The 23091-nt window shown below is 40.1% G+C and overlaps 1 protein-coding gene across 1 annotated transcript; it reads right to left on the reverse strand.

Moving 5' to 3' along the window:
- Positions 1 to 4149: 4149 nt before the first annotated feature.
- On the reverse strand, positions 4150 to 4419 carry LOC131402982 (small proline-rich protein 2E-like). The gene is made up of 2 exons (XM_058537425.1): positions 4270 to 4419; positions 4150 to 4212 (listed from the first exon to the last, which is right to left on the reverse strand). Exons 1-2 carry the CDS (start codon positions 4417 to 4419, stop codon positions 4150 to 4152), a joined length of 213 nt encoding a protein of 70 aa, XP_058393408.1.
- Between the last annotated feature and the right edge of the window lie 18672 nt (positions 4420 to 23091).

The following is a 23091-nucleotide window of genomic DNA, read 5'->3' on the forward strand; positions in this document are numbered from 1 at the left end:
ATTGACAAACCTTTAGCTAGACTCACCAAGAAAAAAAGAGAGAAGGCACAAATAAGTAAAATCAGAAATGAAAGAGGAGAAATTACAACAGACACCTCAGAAATACAAAAGATTATAAGAGAATACTATGGAAAGCTATATGCCAACCAATTCGACAATCTGGAAGAAACAGATAAATTCTTAGAATCATGCAACCTTCCAAAACTGGATCAAGAAGAAGTAGAGAATTTGAATAGACCAATCACCAGTAAGGAGATCGAAACAGTAATCACAAACCTCCCCCAAAATAAAAGTCCAGAACCAGACGGCTTCCCTGGTGAATTCTACCAAACATTCAAAGAAGACTTAATACCAATCCTTCTCAAACTCTTCCAAGAAATTGAGGAGGGGGGTAAGCTCCCTAACTCATTCTACAAAGCTGACATTACCCTGATACCAAAACCAGACAAGGACAACACAAAAAAAGAAAATTACAGGCCAATATCACTGATGAACATCGATGCAAAAATCCTCAACAAAATACTAGCAAATCACATACAACAATATGTTAAAAAGATTATACACCATGATCAAGTGTGATTTATTCCAGGGATGCAGGGATGGTTCAACATTTGCAAATCAATCAAGGTAATACACCACATTAATAAAATGAAGAATAAAAATCACATGATCATCTCAATAGATGCAGAGAAAGCATTTGACAAGATACAGCATCCATTTATGATAAAAACTCTGAATAAAATGGGGATAGAAGGAATGTACCTCAACATAAAAAAGGCCATATATGACAAACTCACAGCTAACATCATCCTGAATTCTGAAAAACTGAAACCTATCCCTCTAAGAACAGGAACCAGACAAAGACGCCCACTGTTACCACTCCTATTTAACATAGTACTGGAAGTCCTAGCCAGAGCAATCAGGCAAGAGAGAGAAATTAAAGGGATCCAAATTGGAAAGGAAGAAGTGAAACTGTCACTATTTGCAGATGACATGATTTTATATATAGAAAACCCTAAAGAATCCACCAGAAAACTTTTAGAAGTAATAAACGGATATGGTAAAGTTGCAGGATACAAAATCAACATACAAAAATCAGTTGCTTTTCTATACACTAACAACGAAGTAGCAGAAAGAGAAATTAAGAATACCATGCCATTTACAATAGCAACAAAAAGAATAAAATACCTAGGAATAAACTTAACCAAAGAGCTGAAAGAGCTGTACACTGAAAACTCTAAAACATTGCTGAAAGAAATTCAAGAAGACACAAAGAAATAGAAAGATATTCCTTGCTCTTGGAGTGGAAGAATTAGCATAGTTAAGATGTCCATACTTCCTAAAGCAATCTATAGATTCAATGCAATCCCTATCAGAGTTCCAACAACATTTTTCACAGAAATAGAACAAAGAATCCTAAAATTTATATGGAACAACAAAAGACCCTGAATAGGTAGAGGAATCCTGAGAAAAAAGAACAAAGCTGGAGGTATCACACTCCCTGATATCAAAATGTACTACAACGCTATAGTTACTAAAACAGCATGGTACTGGCACAAAAACAGACACAGATAAATGGAATAGAATTGAAAGCCCAGAAATAAACCCACACATCTATGGACAGCTAATCTTCGACAAAGCAGCCAAGAACATACAATGGAGAAAAGAAAGTCTCTTCCAAAAAATGGTGTTGGGAAAACTGGATAACCACATGCAAAAAAATGAAAGTAGACCCTTACCTTACACCATACACAAAAATTAACTCCAAATGAATTAAAGACTTGAAGGTACAACCTGAAACTATGAAACTTCTAGAAGAAAACAGGCAGTACGCTCTTTGACATCGGTCTTAGCAACATATTTTCAATCACCATAAACTGACCGGGCAAGATAAACAATAGAAAAAATAAACAAATGGGACTACATCAAATAAAATATCTTCTACACAGCAAAGGAAACCATAAACAAAACAAAAAGACAACCTAAAAATTGGGAGAAGATATTTGCAAACCATACATCTGATAAGGGCTTAATCTCCAAAATATATAAAGAACTCATGCATCTCAACAACAAAAAAACGACCAACCCAATTAAAAAATGGGCAAAAGACCTGAACAGACATTTTTCCAAAGATATACAGATGACCAACAGACACATGAAAAGATGTTCAAAATCATTAACTATCAGGGAAATGCAAATCAAAACTACAATGAGATATCACCTCACGCCTGTCAGAATGGCTATAATTAACAAGACAGGAAACAACATATGTTGGAGAGGATGTGGAGAGAAGGGAACTCTCATACACTGCTGGTGGGAGTGCAAACAGGTGCAGCCACTATGGAAAACAGTATGGAGATTCCTCAAAAAGTCAAGGATAGAACTACCATATGATCCAGCTATTCCACTGCTGTGTATTTATCCAAAGAACTTGAAAACACCAATGCGTAAAGATACATGCACCCCTGTGTTCATTGCAGCATTACTCACAATAGCCAAGACTTGCAAGCAACCTAAGTGTCCATCAAGGGACAAATGGATAAAGAAGCTGTGGTATATATACACAATGGAATACTACTCAGCCACAAGAAAGGATGAAATCCAGCCATTTGTGACAACATGGATGGACATTGAGGGTATTATGCAAAGTGAAATAAGTCAGAGGGAGAAGGTCAAATACCATATGATTTCCTTCATTAAGTAGTAGATAATAACAACAATAAACAAACACATAGAGACAGAGATTGGATTGGTGGTTACCAGAGGGGAAGTGGAGAGGGAGGAGGGCGAAAGGGATAATTCGGCACATGTGTGTGGTGATGGGTTGTAATTAGTATTTGGGTGGTGAACATGATGTAATCTATGCAGAAATAGAAGTATAATGATGTACACCTTAAATTTATACAATGTTATAAACCAATGTTATTGCAATAAACAAAAAATTTTACAAAAAGGAAAAGAAAATGGCTTTGAAAGACCACATGTACCTTTAGTCGAAGTGCTACACAAAAGAAATTATATATAGTTGAGAATTACATAGGCTAATTACAAAAGTTAGGCTTGTGACCATCAGCATAATATCGCCATCAAATTTGGAATAAATATCAAAATCTTTACCACATCCTTGAGACCCAACCTCTCTGACCTCATTTGCAGAGAGAGGTCATTTGCAAGTCTGCCCTTGATCAGTGTTCTCTGTGCTGTTATTTTGCTCTGCCTTAGTACTTGCCATTTTCTATCATTGGAAATATCTATCCCAAGTATATCCATCGCTCACTCTTCTGTTCATTCAGGTTTTTCCCCAAAAGCCGCTTTTGAAGAGTATTTCTAAACAATTTTCTCTAAAATATACCCATGTATCAATATCATTTATCTTGTGTGTGTGTGTCTGTGTGTGAGAGATCCCTTCAAGGATTTAAGCTCTATAAGGACAAGGACTTTGGTCACCATTATCATATCTGCAGCCTGAAGAAGACTGCCTGGCACATGATAGATAATTAGGAAACATGTGTGAATGAATTAATTGATTTCTAAGAGTTCACTGGGCTGAATATATATTTTTTACTACTTTTTACAGATGAGGAAATTGAAGCTGAAAGAGTTTAAAAGTAATTTTTTTTCAGGGTCATACAAGCTAGAAAGAGGTAGAAATGACCTTAAAATCAATAAAAGAGAATTATTTGATGTACCAAATCCAAAACACCCTTTTCAGGTAAAACAGAATTCTGTTTGGAAAAGCTTGACTCTAGTATTTCAATAGTAATGGAAAGGAACACTCATCTGGTGTAGTTCACAGAAGAGATTAAAAACACAATGCAAACAAAAGTAATGTGGCTCAACCAGGAATCATGTGCTTTATTGGAAAAGCAAAAGAATAGACACACCAAAGTGCTCACGGGATAGAGATCACCACCAAGATCACAGACAGACAGATGGCAAAGCGAGCCCAGGCAATGATCCTGCTGCTCATCTTCCAACTACATGGTATCAGCTTCAGGAACCAAGCTTTTTCTCTGTCAGCTGTCAATCTGGGTGGGAGGTTAAGGAAGAAAAAGTCTGTCACCATGGCTAAAGGGAGGATGATGGAATCCTAGAACTAAGAAGAGCCTGGATCTTGTCATTTTATGGTCCTGATGAATTCTGGTGCAGTTACTTCCACTTGGGTGGACACTTCTGGCAGGGTGGGCACGGTTGCACAGGAGGGCATTTCTGCTGGCATATTGGAGGTGGGCACTTCACAGGTGGGCATGGAGGAGGTGGGCAAGGCACAGGACACTTCAGAGGTGGGCAAGGCTCAGGGCACTTCAGAGGTGGGCACGGCTCAGGGCACTTTGGTGGGGGGCATGGCTCAGGGCACTTAGGTATGAACACAGGAGGTGGCGGGCAAGGCTGCTTGCACTGCTGCTGCTGGTAAGACATCTTTCCTGGGTCTCAAGGAATCTGAAATGCAAACAGACAACAGTGTTCAAAACAGAGACAGTCTTGTTGGTAGAACAGTTAGCTGAGCCATCAACCCTTCAGTCTCCTCGGACCCTCTTTGATCCCTAATACAGTCTTGATGATTTTGTGTAGCTTCTTCATCCTTCCCTTTTAGCACTTCTAGCCCTCAGCTCTTAGTCTTTTCTGGCTAGTCTCTCATCCTATCACTTTCTAAAGACAAAATTGCCTACGCAGGTGCTGTGTCAATACAAATATTACCTGGTGAAGAAAAACCAGGATACCAAATTTCTAGACAATCCCAAAACAAATTTCTACTCATACCGCCCCTGAGGCCCATGCTGCTGGTCTAACTGACTTGCCTGTAGTGCTAGGGGCTTTTGAGGAGGACTGCAAGGGCTCAAACCCAGAGCTAAGAGGACTGAACTCTGAGAAGGATAAATTTGAAACTCATATGGAGCAGGTGACAGGACAGCCTCTCGTCTCTCTTACCCTCCTTCAGTTTAAGATTGTACCTCTGACTCCATTTCTCTCATTGTCTTCAGGGTCACCTACCAAACACCCAATTTACCCCAAAAACCTCATTATCTTCTTTTCCCTACATGAGCAATAATTGATTAAAATCAACAGTCACTTCTGCCCAAGATTAAGTCTTAACACCACCCAACTGCGAAGAAAGACCTTTAAGATTGTACTTACCAGAGCCTCCAAAGGAGATCTGTGACTGAGTGTCAAGAAGATGGCATTGGTGTGGTGGAGAGTCCTTTTATAAGGGACACTTGGCCCCACGCATGAGAAACAGCCCAGAACTGCAATAATGCACTAATTTCCCAACCAAAATACCATCTGCATGAAATCTCAAAAATGACTTGCCACACTCACACTGATGTCATGAAACTTCTTTGTCCATGGTCCTCCTCATTCCTCACCAAGGAAGTACACAGTGATTCACTTGGGTCCTTGTCTCACACTCCCCATGCCACGCCGTGCCATGTGGCAATTAGGGAGTATGAGAAATTCTTTGACAATCATGATACTTTTCCATAGTCAGAGATGGTGCTTCCCCTACTCCATAGCTTCCCAAGGAGCTGGTATGTAAGACTCATTACCTCATTCAATTTCACCTGTTCAGCTTTGTTCTCTCTGATAGTAGAGGTATGCTAACCCTGCAGCCTGGCCAAATCTTACCCTCACCCACAGTTTTGCTTTACAACTAACTACCCCTTTGACCATATCCTACTGGTCTCTAGGTTTTTCTTGACAATTAAGTGACTTGAACTGTACCACAGAGACTTAGCTCAGTCTCCTAGGTGCTGACCCACGCTGGGTGTGTTTACACATGGCCTCTTAATGGGCCTGAAAAGCACAGCATCATCCTTCAGTTTTCTAGGCCATAGGAGTCACAGGCTGGGGCTCCTCCCTAAGGCTCTATATTTGCAGATTTACACACTGACCTGGTCTCTGTGGCCCTCGTGACCACGAGTGACTTGTGGTCTACTAGAAACCCAAATTCGTCTTCTCTCATTTTCTTCAAAACAGACTCAATGTCTGGGCTGCATCCATTCAGAGGTTTTTCCACTCATACACCCCAAATCTTGTGTGCTACTTTCTCCTACAAAAGTTAATTCAATTGACTCCTTATCAGGCCTTCTGTTTTAAAGGCACTTAGTGGGATTTTTAGGCTTTCTTAATACAGTCAAGGACTGAAGCTCCATAAGCTATTTATCCCACCATTCAATTCATGGGTATTTTTACATAAATAAATAAAATATGGCTGACACGGAACAATTCCATAATTTCTTCGTGTAATTTATTGAACCACAGTAACACTTTGGCTAATATGACTCACTATGCCTAGTAGGGGGAAACTTGAGCCTCCTGGCTATGCGGACACCTATAGGCACCGCTATTGTGTGACATTAAATATTTCCTACCTCCCTCAAGATCAGTTTACACAGCTGTAAATTAGAAATAAGAAGTATACCTACCTCAAAATTTGCTGCAAAAACTCAAAGAAATGCCTAACAAAAGGCACATTACATGGTAGGTCTTCAAGAAATGTCAGCTCTCCATATATCCAAAAAAAGATTAATTTCAAAAATATATAAAGAACTCCTACAACTCCATCACCAAAAAACTAATAACCTTAATTTTAAAATGTGCAAAGGATTTGAATAGACATTTCTACAAAGAAGATATACAAATGGCCAACAAGTATATGAAAAGGTGCTTAATATCACTAATCATCAGGAAAGTGAAAATCAAAGCGACAATGAGATGTTACTTCGCACCTGTTAGGATGGCTATTGTCAAAAAAACAAAGTCAACAATAAATGTTGGTAAGGTAGTAGAGAAAGGGAACACTTGTACGCTGTTGGTGGGAACACAAAATAGCATAGCCACTATGGAAAACAGTTTGGAAGTTCCTCAAAACATTAAAAATAGAACTACCATACAATCCATCAATCCCACATCTGGGTATTTACCCAAAAGAATTTAAATCTGGACCTTGAGGAGATAGCTGCACCCCCATGTTCATTGCAGCCTTATTCACAACAGCCCAAATATAGAAACAACCTAAATGTCCATCCAAAGGTGGATGAATAAAGAAAATGTGGTATATACATAGAATGGAATATCAGTCAACCCTTATAATGAAGGAAATGCTGCCATTTGCGACAACATAGATGAAGTTGAAGGACATTTTGCCAAGAGAAATAAGCCAGTCACAGAAGGACAAATACTGCATGATTCTACTTATATGAGGTATCTGAAATAGTCAAACTCATGGAAGTAAAATATATAACTGATTGGTTGGTGCTAGGGGAGGGAAAAACAGGGAGTTGCTAATCATCAGGTATGAAGTTTCAGTCACGCAAGATGAATAAGTCCTAAAGATCTGCCGTACAACATCATGCCTACAGGTAACACTACCGTATTGTACGCTTAAAAATCTGTGAAGAAGGTAGATTTCATGTTAAGTGTTCTTACCACAATTAAATTTTTTAGTAAAGACAAGAAATGTGAGCTCTAGGTGCCGGCCTGTTGGCGTAGTGGTTAAGTAGCACACTCCGCTTCACCAGCCCAGGGTTGGCAGGTTCGCATCCTGGGTGCAGACTGACACACTGCTTATCAAGCCATGCTGTGGCAGCGTCCCATATAAAGTAGAGGCAGATGGGCATGGATGCTAGCCCAGGGCCAGTCTTCCTCACCAAAAAGAGGAGGATTGGCAACAGATGGTAGCTCAGGGCTAATCTTCCTCACACATAAAAAAAAAGAAATGTGAGCTCTAAAAGGTAGACAAACTAATGAGAATAATGAATAACCAATAATGTCAACCATGTAAAAAACTGTAATAATGAATGGCATTGTGGGGGCCGGCCTGGTGGCACAAGCGGTTAGGTGCACGCGCTGCCCTGCGGCGGCCCGGGGTTTGCAGGTTAATATCCCGGACATGCACCGATGCACCGCTTGCTAAGCCATGCTGTGGTGGTGCACCATATAAAGTGGATGAAGATGGGCACAGATGTTAGCCCAGGGGCCAGTCTTCCTCAGCAAAAAAGAGCAAGATTTGCATCGGACGTTAGCTCAGGGCTGGTCTTCCTCACACACACACACACACACACACACACACACAAGAATGGCATTGTGTAGAGTAAGGCCTATCTAGCTAAGATTCTTGCCCTGCTTCCTTTTCTTCCGGCTGACATCATTGATAATTAGAAGGAAACAGCCTGATAGCACCTTCAGTGTCCACACCTTCTTACTCTGGAGAAGGGCCCTCCCCACTGCCTGAGGGAGGGTTTCATGTCCCTGCTCTTTACCAGAAGAATGCTGAGCAGCATCTGCAATGTTTCAAACTTAATTGGGCTGGTATGGTACAGAAAATAAATCAGTGGCCTAACCTGGGCAATTGAAGGGGTGGGAACTTCTTGGGGTTGAGCCCTGCTCCTGATCTCTTTCTCAGCATCTCAGAGGAACAACATGAGGCCAGTCGTTCCTCCCTAGCCCTCTGAGATTCAACAAGGAAGTCATCAAACCACTATTAGGAAACTGGCATCTTTCAGGGATGCCAGAAGGAACAGGGATGCTCTTGGGATGGGTGAGGTGCTTTCACGACATTCTTTTTCATGATGAAATCCTAGGACCTAGAGGTAGTACCTGCCAGCATAAAGCAATCATCTAAGGATCATGTGACTTATAGCAGTTTTATCGGCGAAATTTTAGACTTGCTTTTCTTTGACTTGTGAATTACTAGGAGAATCCAAAGTCATTTTTACCAATAAATTATTTGGGTTATCATTTATGTTTGATAAACTGAAGGAGGATCAATCTTTCTGAAGAAAGAATGCTTAATGAAGTTTGTCAACTTTAGAAAGAGAGGGAATTATTTCCTGATATAGGGAGAAAATGACTAAAGGACTTATCACAAATAATGTGTTCTTGAAGCATCCTGTGCAAAATATATCTCTGAAAATCATGTAATATCTACATGAGAGTTTGCTAAATTTTACTTAGAATCTAGTAATTGTGGTTATCTAGGAGAGGAGTTGAGTATCTGGGGGATAAGAGTGGGAGAGAGACTCTATTTTCACGTATGACCATTTTATTACCTTTTGAATTTTCATATCATGTGTATCTTTTACCTGCCTAAAATGTTTAAACATGTAAACATCTTTAAACAAAATACATAATAATTAATAATTATGTAGAATTATAATAATTAATAATTACATAGAATTAATTAATGATAAATAAAATATATAAAGAAATGTGTGAGCAAACGTTGAGTTAGTGAGTTAGCACGGTATAAATACAATGATTGAGTTTTAATTCAGGCTCTTTGTCTTAATTGTGTGTAACTTTCATCAATTTTCTTGACATTTCTATGGTTCTCAGTCTCCTCATTGGGAAAATGGTGAGAACAGTATGTCTCTGACATTTTTGTGAGGTGCAAATAAGATCATTTAAATAACAAGCCTATGGGTCTACACGTGTATGGTGATGGATGCTAATTAGTCTTTGAGTGGTGAACATGATGTAGTCTTCACAGAAATAAAATATAATGATGTACACCGGAAATTTGTGTAATGTTATAAGCCAATCTTACCTCAATAAATAAATAAAATGTTCTACAAAGATAATAAAATAAAATGAAAGAAAACAAACAAACAAATAAATAACAAGCTGAGTTTAACAGCTCTTGAAGCCTGGAAATCACGAGGCTGAATGACCTGGTCCCAAACTTCCTAATTTGCCAAAATATTTTGACAGAGTTATTTTATGGGAATCAGAGACATGAAGAAAGGAAGGAAGGTAGAGAGGGAGGAGGATAAGGCAGTAGGAAAAAGAGGAAAGAGAGATGGTTATATTTCCCAAGGGCCATTTTGATTCTACTCAAATTGAACATTCATAGCCTAGATCTCCATGTTCTCAATAAAATTATTTCCATTTTCAATAATAATAAATTAAAATGTGCTGGTACTGAAAATACATCTTTAAGTTCCAGAGAATTTAGCATCACAAAATAAAAGAATTGAAAATGAACAGATCCTCAGACATAATGAAGTCCAACCCTGTCTCATTTTATTAATGAGGGAAATGGAGCCCAAAGAAGTGAGAAATCCAGGGATCTACAAAGTCACATCTGGGAGCCAGATCTTACAAATCTAAGTGCATCGGGGGGGTTTCTACTGTCTTTTTAAATAAATGATAATCATTAAGAAATTGTTCCTTGTCTAGGAGACTGATAAGAGTACCCTCACTTCCCACATTAAGAGTGGGTAGAACTCGATGCTGAGGACATATGTCTGAGTCCTTACCCCACTTATTCCGCCAATAGTGTGATTTTAGATAAAATTCTTACTATCTGGGCATCATATTCTTCATCTCTACAAGAAAGGGATTTGATGGGACGGTTCTAAGGCACATCCAGTTTGGTCTTTGGATTTCAGAATTTGGTAAGATTTAAATTTGTTGAAGAAGAGCCTGGTCTCTGTCTCTTTCTCTCCCCTGTAGACCTAACACAGGAGTGACCCTGACCCCCAACTATGTTACCTGTGGTGAGGGTCAGGTTTCCCTCTCAGACTCCGTTATCCTGACGTGGTTCTCGTTTGCTGTAATGCGAAAGAGGTGGTGGACATCTGGCAATGAACTAACGTTATGGCTGAAATAAAATGACCTCAACATGAGATGAAATCGACCTTTCTCAACTGATTTTGAGGTGGAACTCCAAGCCAGTGCTCAAGGCCAATTAAGCTTCTGGGGGAACAGAGTGAATGCTTCACTTGAAGTGATCCTGGTCAGATAATTCCTTACCTTCATTCATTGAAATCCAATGTGTTAAAATATTATACTAGCCTAGCCCAGAGACAAAATTAGCAGAAAGGCAATAACAGGCAGAGTGGATAAAAATGGGTCCAGGATAGCAGAAAGGTAGTTACCAAATATTTTTGTTGGTACAACTCTTGAATGTGAAAGGTTGGCAGTGAGAATAACTTATGTATCACTTCAAGACCAAATAAGCCATGCGTCAAAAAAGAAATCATCAGCAACTCTGTATGCTAGAAGATTGAGGAGCAATGCTTTCAAAATTCTAAGGGAAAATATTGTTGAACCTACAATTTTACGTGCAAACTATTAATCAAATACGAATGAAAAACAATAAAATTTCCAGAAATACAAAGATCCAGTTTTATCTTTTTGATATAGCTTCTTGAACTTTTGCTCCAACAAATACAGGCAAAAATCAAAAAAGGGAAAGATCGGAAGCGCAAAAAACCGTGAAATGATAGAGAGTAATTAAAACAACGAAAGCCCTAGGATGACAACCATTGGGGAAACCTACAGATCAACCAGATTCCACTAAAATACACTTTTGGAGGACTCCAGGAGGGATATTTCTAATTAAAAACTGATCTAATATGAGAAAGAATGAGTGAGAGTCTAGTTAATTTTAAGATGCAGTCAGTAGTGTGCTGGTCAATGATAACCAACTCAGCTCTCTGGAAGGCAAAAAAAAAAAAAGTGTGTGTAGACATTGCTATTCACAATGTAACAGCTACAGACACTATACGTTTTAAAATTTAATCTTAGTTATTAATATTCTCTTTGTCACTTTCTCAAATCCAGACAATCAAGTAAATAATAAATCAAGACCTGATTTGTAGCATTTGCCTACAATTGTCTCTCTTGAGCTGGAAAGAGCACACCACTTGATCAAGTGAAAGCATACTTTAATTTCCCAAAAGAAAGAGGAAAAGAGGAGGTGGAGGTGGAGATAACTTAAGATGCCAAAACAAAAACCTAATACAGAAAAAACATAGGTTAACTATGAAGCAACCTATGAGATTATCTCAACCTTAATGCTAAAAATATTTTTTCTTTAATAGTTTTCCTTTCATAGTTTAAAAAAGTAATAATACTAACAAGCTGCTTGGTTATACAGTGAACAGTGCTTCTGTACTCACAGTAATATCTGATATTCACTGTACTTTCTGTGAGCCAGCCACCATTCTAAATGCTTTATATGCAGTTATGAATTTAATGCTCAAAAGAGAACTATAAGTACTATTATTATTCCCGTTTCAAACATGAGGAAACCAAGCCACAGAGAGGTTGAGTAAATTACCTAAAGTCACACAGCTATGAAACTGCAGAAAAGCAGAGTGAACCGTGTGTTCCAATCAAACATTATTACAAAAGCCGGTGGAGGAAGGGAAGCCATATTTGGCCCACAGGCCATACAATGCTGACTCCTAAGTTAAAGAATTCTCATAGAGTGGCCCAAAGCAAGGTTGGTGGTAATAAAGTAATAAAAAGAATAGAGTTTTTAAGATTAGCCCAGGCTCTGGTCCAAGATGGTGACATAGTGTCACCAGCACCCGTCAGATCGGTGTGGTGAGGTCACAGGTTCTTGGTCCACAGACACAAAGGAATTTGAGAGCAGACATACAGCGGAAATTTTAACAGAGGAGGATTTATTAGCAAAGTGAAAGTCCACCCCAAAAGGGAGGGGTGGGCAGGCTCCAGGTGAGCAACTGCTCCGAAGTTGTGGTGGTCGGTGGTTGTGGAAGGTGGGGTCCCGGGGACAGGTGAGGGTCTTGGAAGGTGGACCAACCAGGGTGTTGTCTCCACCTCCACGTCGGGAGCGGGAGATTTTTTCCTTACATCTCCGGAACTGTCATGGCAGTGATCTCCCGCAAGGGGATGAGGGTGTAATGAGGCATGTGGTTACTCTTGGTCAGGGTCGGGGAGTGTGTTGCACATCCAAAGAGCCGCTGCCCGGTAATTAGGACACTGCACCTGGTAGAGTGACCTTGCTCCCAGCTCATATCTAGCTTCCTGCCTGTCTCATTCCCCCTCAAGAGGTCTCGACAGCGTGAAATCCATCAGTGGAATGGGACATGGAGCCTCTTCATTAGCTACTTCCTGTTGAAAGTGGATGATGTGCCAGGGTCTCAAGTATCCTCTTGCTCTCCGCCTGGGAGCAGGGCAGACCTAAAATTGGGTCTCCACTGTAGATGGGGCTCTGTCCCGGGTATCCAGGCAAAATCTTTGAGACATGCATCCAGGGGTGAATAGAGGTCTCCCAGAGAGGCATGTTGTGGGAGAGAAGTGTATTTCACCATAGGGAAAGTAGCTAGCTGATCGAGCATTTGGAACTTTGTGACCTCTATGTGGGAAGAAATAAACCTAGTTAGGACATTTAAAAGACAAGGTCCAAAGATAAGCAGGAGTAGAATGCAAACTAATGGTCTTATGAGAGGGAGAAGCCAGGTGAGGGATGGAAGGGCACCCTTGATCACTGACCATATCTGATTGGGGTCTGGTCCCTGATTATAGTGATGAAGCCAGGATGCCTCTTCATAGGTTGCTCAGATGTTGATCTCAACCTGTCCTGAGTTATTGACATAAGTACAGCAGGTTTTGTTAATCACTGAGTAGACGCCTCCCTGCTCAGCAAAGAGGTAATGTAATGCCTGTCTATTATCCATTACAACATTTGCTAAGGAGTCTAGGGAAGCCTGGATGTTTTGTAGGGTTTGTCCTGTTTTTATGACCAGGTTTTCAAAGGCCCATGTGAGATTTCTTATAGTTGACTCACAGTATATAAATCCGTCCCAGGGAGCTGCCAAAGCCAGGGCAGCTCCAGCTCCTGCCAGAAGTAGTCCAATTGTTCGTCTGGGTCCAGGTTTAGTGTTGTGGTGGATAGTTATACCTCGTCCATGAGGACTTAGCCAGCCCAAGGTACACTGTCTCCTGATTTCGGTCTTATCTATGCAGGGGTATGCCAGTGTTTGGCCCAGGAGCTGGAAAGTATGGGTGGGGCTGTTGGCATGGGGCAACATGTCTTAATGGGGACCACAGAGGAACAGATATCTGGGAGGTGCACAAGCCTGGTGCAGAGTCAAGGAATCAAACCAAGTACTCATGGAGGGTGCCCAAGGAGGGGTGCCCTGACATAGAGGTGAGAGAAGTCCTCCTATGTAACCTGGGTTTAGGGGCTGAAAGTGAAGCCACCCATGAGGCCTTTCCCATCACATAGCAGACTCGCCACTGATCTGGGAAGCTCCCCTGCCAGACTCTACATCTGTTCTGAGGTGGCCTATGTTGGTTTCCATCATTATATAGATGGGAGACCGGACACCAATTGGTGGTAATTGGTTGGCAGGGCTTAGAGGTGTTGAAGGTTAGCAGAAGGATAGTGGGCGTGACCCAGAAACCGCAGAGATGGAAGGTGAGATTGTAGCAATGGCTTGACTCCTGGCAGGTTCAACAAGGAGATGAGGTTTTTGGCAGACGATGGCAGCACTTTTGGATGAGTAATTGTACCGTCGGGCGGGGGGTTAAGGTCAGTACATGGGAAGTTTGGGGATGTTTCCTCGAACCGCATGGCTATCGGGGGTGGGTTGACAAGGTCAGAGGTCAGGTTAAGTGTTAGATTAGACCCAACAGGGATGAATAGAGGTTTTCGTCCCCCAACCTGTGGATGTGGGCGACAGATCCAGTAGTTGGAAAGGCCATCCCCTGAGGCAATGATTCTGAAGAAGTTTACAAATGAGTTTTCTTCCCATAAACTGCAAACAACAGGAGCCAGAACCAGTGGAATTATTAGAGACTTCATCCTGTCAGGGGTATGTCTAATTAGCTGGACTAAAGCATCCAGTTAGGAAGGTGCCAGGGAAAGCACTTGAAGAGGTGCGGTTTAGAGAGGCCCAGGAGGGACCTCGCTAAGGACGTCTGGTCCCTGGGTTACTGGCGGCAGAAATGTAGCAAGAGTCCTACTGAGAGCATGAGAAGACTACCTAAGCGGAAGGGGCCCCCAGTTATCAGGTTTCCCATTGAATACTTATCTGGTAACTGATTTCTCGGTGAAGAGCAGTTTGAGTCCATCAGCTGGTTCACAGTGGTAAGAGATGGAGTTGTGATCTTGTGTGTGAGAATTTGGGGAGAGTTCTGGTTGGCCCTCTTTTTTTCCTAAGGCAGTCCATGGGGAGAGACTTCCATTTTGCCAGGTGTCCACCCAGAGGTGACCGGGCCTGGATAGAGGATTGATTCCCCATCAAGTCATGGGTCCTTTACTTGCGGGAGAAGGAGGGGAGTACCGCGTGATCCTCTCTGGACTGGAGCATCTAAGTTTTCCAGGCTGCCAGGAGTCTAGCATCCTAGTCTCCTCGCCTGAGGCTATTGCTCTGCCAGGTGCCCGCAGTATCCCCCGATGCCTGCACAGCAACACTGGGACTCAAACCCAGGGCACCTTAGTCCAACCAAGGTGTGGGGGTGTGTGCCCATTAAGAACAGCCTCCCTAGGGGCTGGCCCGGTGGCGCAACAGTTAAGTGCGCAAGCTCTGCGGGCGGCCCAGGGTTTGCCTGTTCCAATCCTGGCCACGCACAGACGCACCGCTTGCCAAGCCATGCTGTGGTGGCGTCCCATATAAAGTGGAGGAAGATGGGCATGGATGTTAGCACAGGGCCAGTCTTCTTCAGCAAAAAAAGAGGATTGGTAGATGTTAGCTCAGGGCCGATCTTCCTCACACACACAAAAAAAGAATAGCCTCCCTGGGACACCCTCACATCTCCAGGTCCCCCTGATCCTACCCTCTGCTGGGCCCTGAGATGGTGCAGAGCACTGTCAGCACAGAGGGAGAGGACAAAAACACTCATCTCCCAGTCTTTCCCTAAAAGAGGCTTATTTGCATACTTTGAAAGCTGCTGCCTTTGGGTCAGACTTCTAATGTAGCACACATCTAGAGGCCGACTGCAATCCTCCCCAGAGACTAGGGATGCTGGCAGGCACCATCTCCACGTTCTCCTTCTGGCCCACTTCAGGTCATTGATGTCTCCCTGGAAGGAGCTTGTGCACGTCTGCTGCCCTGGCTTTCGCAGCTGCCATCTAGGAGACACATCCATTGATCACCTGGCTCTGTGGGCCAGGGGGGCTTGCATTCACATGTCCCACAGGACTGTAACAAACGAAGAAACAGATCTTAACTGGATATCCCCCCAGAGCTCAGCACAGAAGGAGCAGACAGAGACGCCCATCTCCAAGTCTTACTCCTGAAAGAGGTCTATTTGCACACTTTAAAATCTGCTGCCTGAGAGTTCAGCTTCCAATCAGCCTGTATCTAGGTGCTGACTGAGATCCTCCTCTATGGGACTGCCAGGTATTGGTGCACTCTCAACTATTGGGAGCCACTAAGAACAACGAAGGTGGCTTGGAAAATCACAAAGTTTTGAGAGGCAACCGAGAGCTATACAATAAGGTTCATCAGTTACATGAGACCACTCAGTCAAGACTGGGAGATGTGGATGTTTCATGTAATGCACCAAAACCAACACAGACAGGCAAGGAAAACGAAGAAGTAGAGGAAAATGTTCCAAAAAAAGAGCACAAGATAAAACTCCAGAAACAGAACTTAATGAAATGGACACGAGTGATTTACCTGATAAAGAGTTCAAAATAATGGTCATCAAGCTGCTCGCCAAGGTCAGAAGAATGATGCATGAACAAAGTGAGAATTTCAACAAAGATCTAGAACATATAGGAAAGTAACAAACAGAAATCACAGACTTTAAGAATACAATAACTGAACTGAAAAATTCAATAGAGAGGTTTAAGAACAGACTAGATCAAGCAGAAGAAAGGCCTGGCAAACTCAAAGACAAGGTGATGGAATTAATCCAATCAGAGGAACAAAAAGGAGAAAGAATAAAAAGAGTGAAGATAGCTTAAGGGACTTAGGAGACATTATTAAGTGCACCATGTGCTTCTTATAGAGATCCCCGAAGGTGAAGAGAGAGAGAAAGGGGCAGAAAGCTTGTTCAAAGAAATAAAGGCCGAAAACTTGCCTAACCTGGGGAAACAAACAGACATCCAGATACAGGAGGACCAGAAAGTACTACACAAGGTTATCTAAAGAGAACCACACCAAGATACATTATAATTAAATTGTCAAAGTGTAAGGGCAAGAAGAAAATCTACAAGAAGTAAGAGAAAAATAAATTGTTACATACAAGGGAACCCCCATAAGGCTATCAGCAGATTTTTCAGCAGAAGCTTTGCAGGCCAGAAAGGAGTGGCATGATATATTCCAACTGCTGAAAGAAAAAACTGCCAACTAAGAATCCTCTACCCAGCAAAGTTGTCCTTCAGAGTTGAAGGAGAGATAAAGAGTTTTCAAGACAAGCAAAAATTAAAGGAGTTTATCACCACTACGCTGGCCTTATAAGAAATGTTAAATGGACTTCTTCAAGCTGAAATGAAAGGATGCTAATTAGAAATAGAAAAACATATGAATATATAAATCTCACTGGTAAAGGTAAATATATAGTCAAATTCAGAATACTCTAATGTTGTAAGGCTGGTGGGTAAATCAATTATAACTCTAGTATCAAGGTTAAAAGATTAGAGTATTAAAAATAACTATAACTACAATAATTTGTTAATGGTACACAAGATAAAAAGATGTAAGTTGTGACATCAAAAACAAAATGAACAGAGTAAAGACATAGAGGTTTAGAATGCATTTGAAGTTAAGTTGTTCTCAGCTTAAAATAGACTATTATAAATGTAAAAAGTTTTATAAAAGTCTCGTGGTAACCACAAAGCAAAAACCTAGAGTAGATACACGTAAGATAGAGGGAAAAGGAATCTAAGCATACTACAAGAGAAAATCATCAAATCACAAAGGAAGAGAGGAACAAAGGAATAAAAGGATTACAAAACAGCCAGAAAACAATTAACAAAACGACAATAGTAAGTCCATACTTATTAATCATTACTTTAAATGTAAATAACTAAGTTCTCCAATCAAAAGACAGACAGTGGCTGAATGGATAAAAAACCAAGACCTAAACGTATGCTGCCTACAAGAGACTTGCTTCAGCTGTAAGGACACACACAGACTAAAAGTGAAGAGAAGGAAAAAGATACTCCGTGCATATGGAAACCAAAAGAAAGCAAAGTAGCTATACTTATATCAAACAAAGTAGACTTTAAGTCAAAGACTGTAATAAAGACAAAGAAGGTCATTATGTAATGATAAAGGGGCCAATCCCACAAGAGGGTATAACATTTGAAATATTTATGCACCCAACATAGAAGCACCTAAGTACATAAAGCAAACATTAACAGATATGAAAAGACAAATAGACAGCAACACAACAATAGTAGGGAACTTCAATACCCCACTTTTAACAGAGGGTAATCATCCAGACAGAAAATCAATAAGGAAACATTGGACATAAACTACGTGTTAGTCCAGATGGACTTAATAGACATTTGTAGAACATTCCATCCAACAGCAGAACACACACTCTTTTCAAGTGCACATGAAACATTCTCCAGGATAGATCTGATGTTGGGCAATAAAAAAAAGCCTTAATAAAAGTAAGAAGACTAAAATCATATCAAGCCCCTTTTCTGGCCACAATGATATGAAACTAGAAGTCAATTACAAAAAGAAAACTGGAAAATGCACATATACGTGGAGATTAAAAACATGCTGTTGAAAAAACAAATGGGTCAAAGAAAAAATCAAAAGAGAATTCAAAAAAAACTTGAGACACATGAAAATGGAAATACACCATACCAAAACTTGTGGGATGCAGGAAAGGCAGGACCAAGAGGGAGGTTTATAGCAATAAACATCTACATTAAGAAAAAAGAAAGATCTCAAATAAACAACCTAACTTTACACATCAAGGAACTAGAAACAGAAGAACTAAGTAAGGTCAAAGTCAGTATAAGGAAGAAAATAAGAAAGATCACAGTGAAATTAATGAAATCTAGACTAAAAAGACAATAGGAAAGATCAATGAAACTAAGATCTGTGTTTTTTTTAAAAGATAAAATAAACAAACCTTTAGATAGACTTACCAAGAAAAAGAGACTACTCAAGTTGAATGCTTTAATAAAAGCATGAGTTTGTTTAATCTAATCAAAACTGTTAAACAGAGAATATTTACTACCATTATGCATGTACTGAAGCTAATAGAAGATTTTGAGAACTGCACAAATTGTAGTTATGGCTCACATCCTCACACTCTGTGAGGTAAAATATAGAGCAGGAAGCCTCACACACTTGCACCACATGAACATGAGGAAATCACTCAGAGCAACAGACTCGTTCCATACACACTACCCAACCTAGGAGAGCCCCATATGACACCAAACAGCAGACATTTATCAGCAGAAGGGAGAAGAATCTCCATGAGATGTTCAGAGTGATCCCACCATAGAATGGGATAAGGAGAAATTAGCTAAAATGTTAGGGGGAAAAAAGGTCTACTGTCTGCCATATCAGTTTAGAATAAGTGGAAGCTCCTGACGCAAGGAAAGTTCATATTTGCTCGCCAGCTCTTCTCCATGATCCTCCACTTGGTGCTCATGAGAAAGACTGGGGACCTGGCAGGAAACGTGAGAGAGCTCACTGGGGCGGGTATGCAGGAGATGATTGGCTGCTGTGGGGGGAAAGGTGTGAAATGCCACCCTATTCCTCAGATCTTTCACTCATACTAGGCAATAGTCATAAGCCACTGAAGGAGAAGCAGCAAAAGTTCTCATCCCAAAGGCCTAAACAAAGATCCACTGTTTTTGGTAAAGGGGTAAAAATTTACTGTTTCTTGTGGTGAGGTAGAAGCAAAAGTCATCTTCCTCAGGAGAGGGCCAGGAAAATCCCTTCGGCCCAAGATCATGTACTAATGTAAAGCAGAGTTCTGCTACACTGGAAGGAGGAGCAGGAAACTCTCCTGCCCAAGACATGAAGGAGAGTTAAGCCATCACCAAGAGAGGGGCAGGAATACAAGGAAGGTCCAACCCAGAAGTTCAGGTGCCCAGCCCCTGCATAAGGTTGGGCAAGAAGAACTGATAAACCGCCCCACCCTACCATGAGCATTGTGTCAATTAGTAGGAAACATCAGTTTACTGTGGGTGGGGAAGTAAGAGCATGAAGAGATATTCCCTTTGTGATACAGGCGTGCTGCGTTCTCTGAAAGCTGGGTTTGAGGGGAGGTCCAGAACCCTGAGAAAAACCCTCTGGCATCCCAGAATCCAAACTAAGCACAAGGTGACAGCAACGCACTGCTGGAAGAATTTGAAACCTCTCGTGCACCGAAGACAAGGATAGCCACAACAAAACCCAAGTCCAGTTCAACTACTGACTATGCTAACTCAACGCCACTGACCTGATAGAAGAAAAGGTGTCCCATTTCTTGGTGTAAATATTTTTTACTTTGGGTTCTTCTGTTCTTCTGCATGCAATATTTAGCATTCAATCAGAAATTACAAAACATGCCAAAAAGCAAGAAAAAAGATGACCCATTGTCAAGAGATAAAGCAATCAACAGAACAGACTCGGAGATGACCCAGTTATTGGAACCAGCAAACAGAGACTTTAAAATAATTGTAATTAAGGGCCTAGTTGACAAGATGAACAATATGCATGTACAGATTGGAAATTTCAGTAGAAAAGTAGAAACTTTAAAAAGAATCAAAACAAAACTATAAAACACTTAGTATCATAGATGAAGAATTTCTTGGACTGAGTTATATGTAAACAGGACACAGCTGGAAAAAGAAATAGTGAAACCAAATATAGAGAATAGAAGTTGTCCAAATGAAACAAAAATTTTTTAAAAGGTTAAAAAATTAACCAAGAGTTGTGGTCTAACATAAATGCAATTAGTACCCCAGAAGGGGAAGAGAGAAAATGGGGCCAAAGAAATGTTTGAAAAGATAATAGCCAAGAATTTTCTAAAATGCATCTGTAAAGGTAAATTGGCAAGAATAGCTAACACTAAATCTGACAAAGATCTAAGAGAGATATCATACCCGTTCAGATATCAAGAAGAAATCTAAAGCTGTGATAATAAAAAGTGAGTTGTGGTAGGAATCAATTTATTTATTTGTAATGGTACAGAATAGAGAGTCCAGGAAGAAAATCATGAATATAGGACCTTGGGATACACTGGTTGTGATACTATAAATCAGAAAGGAAGGGACAGAATATTCAGTAAACATTTTGGAGAGAGATAGCTTTCCTAATCTTTATACTGACCTTGTACCAACTATATACAAAAAGTTCGTATCAGATGGATTGTAAACGAAAACTTTCAAACTATTAGAAAAATATCTCCATAAGCTGGAAATAGAGACGGCTTCTCTAAGCAGGACACAGTTCATACAAACAATAAAGGAAAAAAGTATAAATTTGGCCACATCAGGTGTTAAAACTCACATATGACAAAACACCAAAAATAAATGTAAAGGGCACATGAATAATTGAATAAAATATTTACTATACACAACCAAAATGGATTAATATGTAAAATATATAAAGATCTCTTATTAATCAATAAGTAAAAGTTCAATAAAGGAAGTAAATGCTATGACCAGGTAATTCACCCCATAATAAAAATAGCTTCATTACATCTTGAGTGTGCTATGTGCCGTTTTTCAAGAAATTAACCTCATTACAGTTGCATGTTGAGTAAAATGCCAATTAAGAAAAACTATCTTATTGTTATTGAAGAAACTAATACTTCTTTTATATTTTATTTGACAAGTATTTTAAATTCTTTCAGGGGAATGCCGCCTGCAAACATTCCAGATATTCATTTGAATTTAGCTTAACTTTAACTAAAACATTTTCCCTGCCTTGAGCATTTCAAGTTCTCCCACTCACCTGATTATCACGAGACGATACTTAGTTCTTGCACATGGTCCTAGATTGCATCATATGTTAAAAAAGAATCCTATGATTGAACACGATAAGAAACTGGAGAGGGTAGGTGCAGTGCTAACTGAAGAATGTTCCATTTTTTTCCTTCCTGAAATGCACGGGTTAATTAACCACAGAGTGGTATTTTCAAATTCCGAGCATGTCGTCTTTTTCCACCTAATATTTTGCATTCTATTGTATTAAATTCATTTAATCTCCACAATGACAATTGAGGCTAGTTACCCCCATTTTATAGATGAATAAACTGAAGCATAAGATGGTCTAGTAACTCATCAAAGGTCCCCTGAAAGGTAAGTGGAGGAACTGGAATTTGACTCCAGGCAGGTGGCTCCATAGGCTGATCATTCAATACGGACTACCTGTCAGAAGGAAATCCGTGGAGTTTCAAGGTCATGAAATACAAGGAAACACCAAGAAACTGTCACAGAGTGGCAAAGACTAAGGAGACATGACAACTAAAAGTAATGTGGGATCCTGGACAGGATCCTGGAACAGAAAGAGGATATTAATTAGAAAACTGGAGAAATCGGAATACAAATCTGCAGTTAATTAATATTGTACCAATGTTAATTTCTCCATTTGGGTAAAAGTACTGTGATCACAAAAGGTGTTAACAGTAGAGGAATGTGGGCCAAAAGTGTACAGAAATTCTATACTGTCCATCAACTCTTTCATACATCCAAGTTATTTCAAGAAAAATTGACAATCTAAATGCAAAAAAAAAAAAAAGAATCATTAAAAAAGTTGCTGAACATCATCAAAAATTGGGTGGATGCAAACTAAAATTAAAATGAAATACTCTATCCCTCAGATTGACCATAATTAAAAATGCTGACGATTACATTTTGACTTGGATGTGAGATCAGGTCTCACATTGGATTGGTGGTTACCAGAGGGGAAGGGGGGAGGGAGGAGGGTGAAAGGGATAATTTGGTACATGTGTGTGGTGATGGGTTGTAATTAGTATTTTGGTGGTGAACATGATGTAGTCCATGCAGAAATAGAAGTACAATGATGTACACCTGAAATTTTTACAATGTTATAAACCAATAAAAAAAAAAAAGAGTAAAAAAAAAAAAAGAAGCAGGTAGTTTGCTTTTTCTCTCTCTCTCTCCTTTTCTCTCTCTCCTCTCTCTCTCTCCCCCTCTCTCTTACTTCTAGTCCATGTAAAACACACACACACACACACACACACACACACAATAAAATATTATGAAAAACTGGAAAAAGGCTAACCTACTTTGATCTACTTATAAATGTATCAACATGAATAAATCCAAAAGGCTTATTGTTAAGTGAAAATAATGAAGTCATATAAATAAATACATATATGTACATACACAAATATCTAAATAGGTGTAGATAGATAGCTAGATAGGTAGATAGATAGATGATTGATAGATAGATAGAT

The sequence above is a fragment of the Diceros bicornis genome, chromosome 4 (genome assembly GCF_020826845.1).
Source record: "Diceros bicornis minor isolate mBicDic1 chromosome 4, mDicBic1.mat.cur, whole genome shotgun sequence".
Lineage (NCBI taxonomy): Eukaryota > Metazoa > Chordata > Mammalia > Perissodactyla > Rhinocerotidae > Diceros > Diceros bicornis.

Coding starts and splice junctions, on each gene's coding strand:
- LOC131402982 (XM_058537425.1), bottom strand. CDS start 4,419: ATGTCTTACCAGCAGCAGCAGTGCAAGCAGCCTTGCCCGCCACCTCCT. Junction 4,213..4,269: donor GCCCACCTCTGAAGTGTCCT/GTGCCTTGCCCA, acceptor CCAATATGCCAG/CAGAAATGCCCTCCTGTGCA.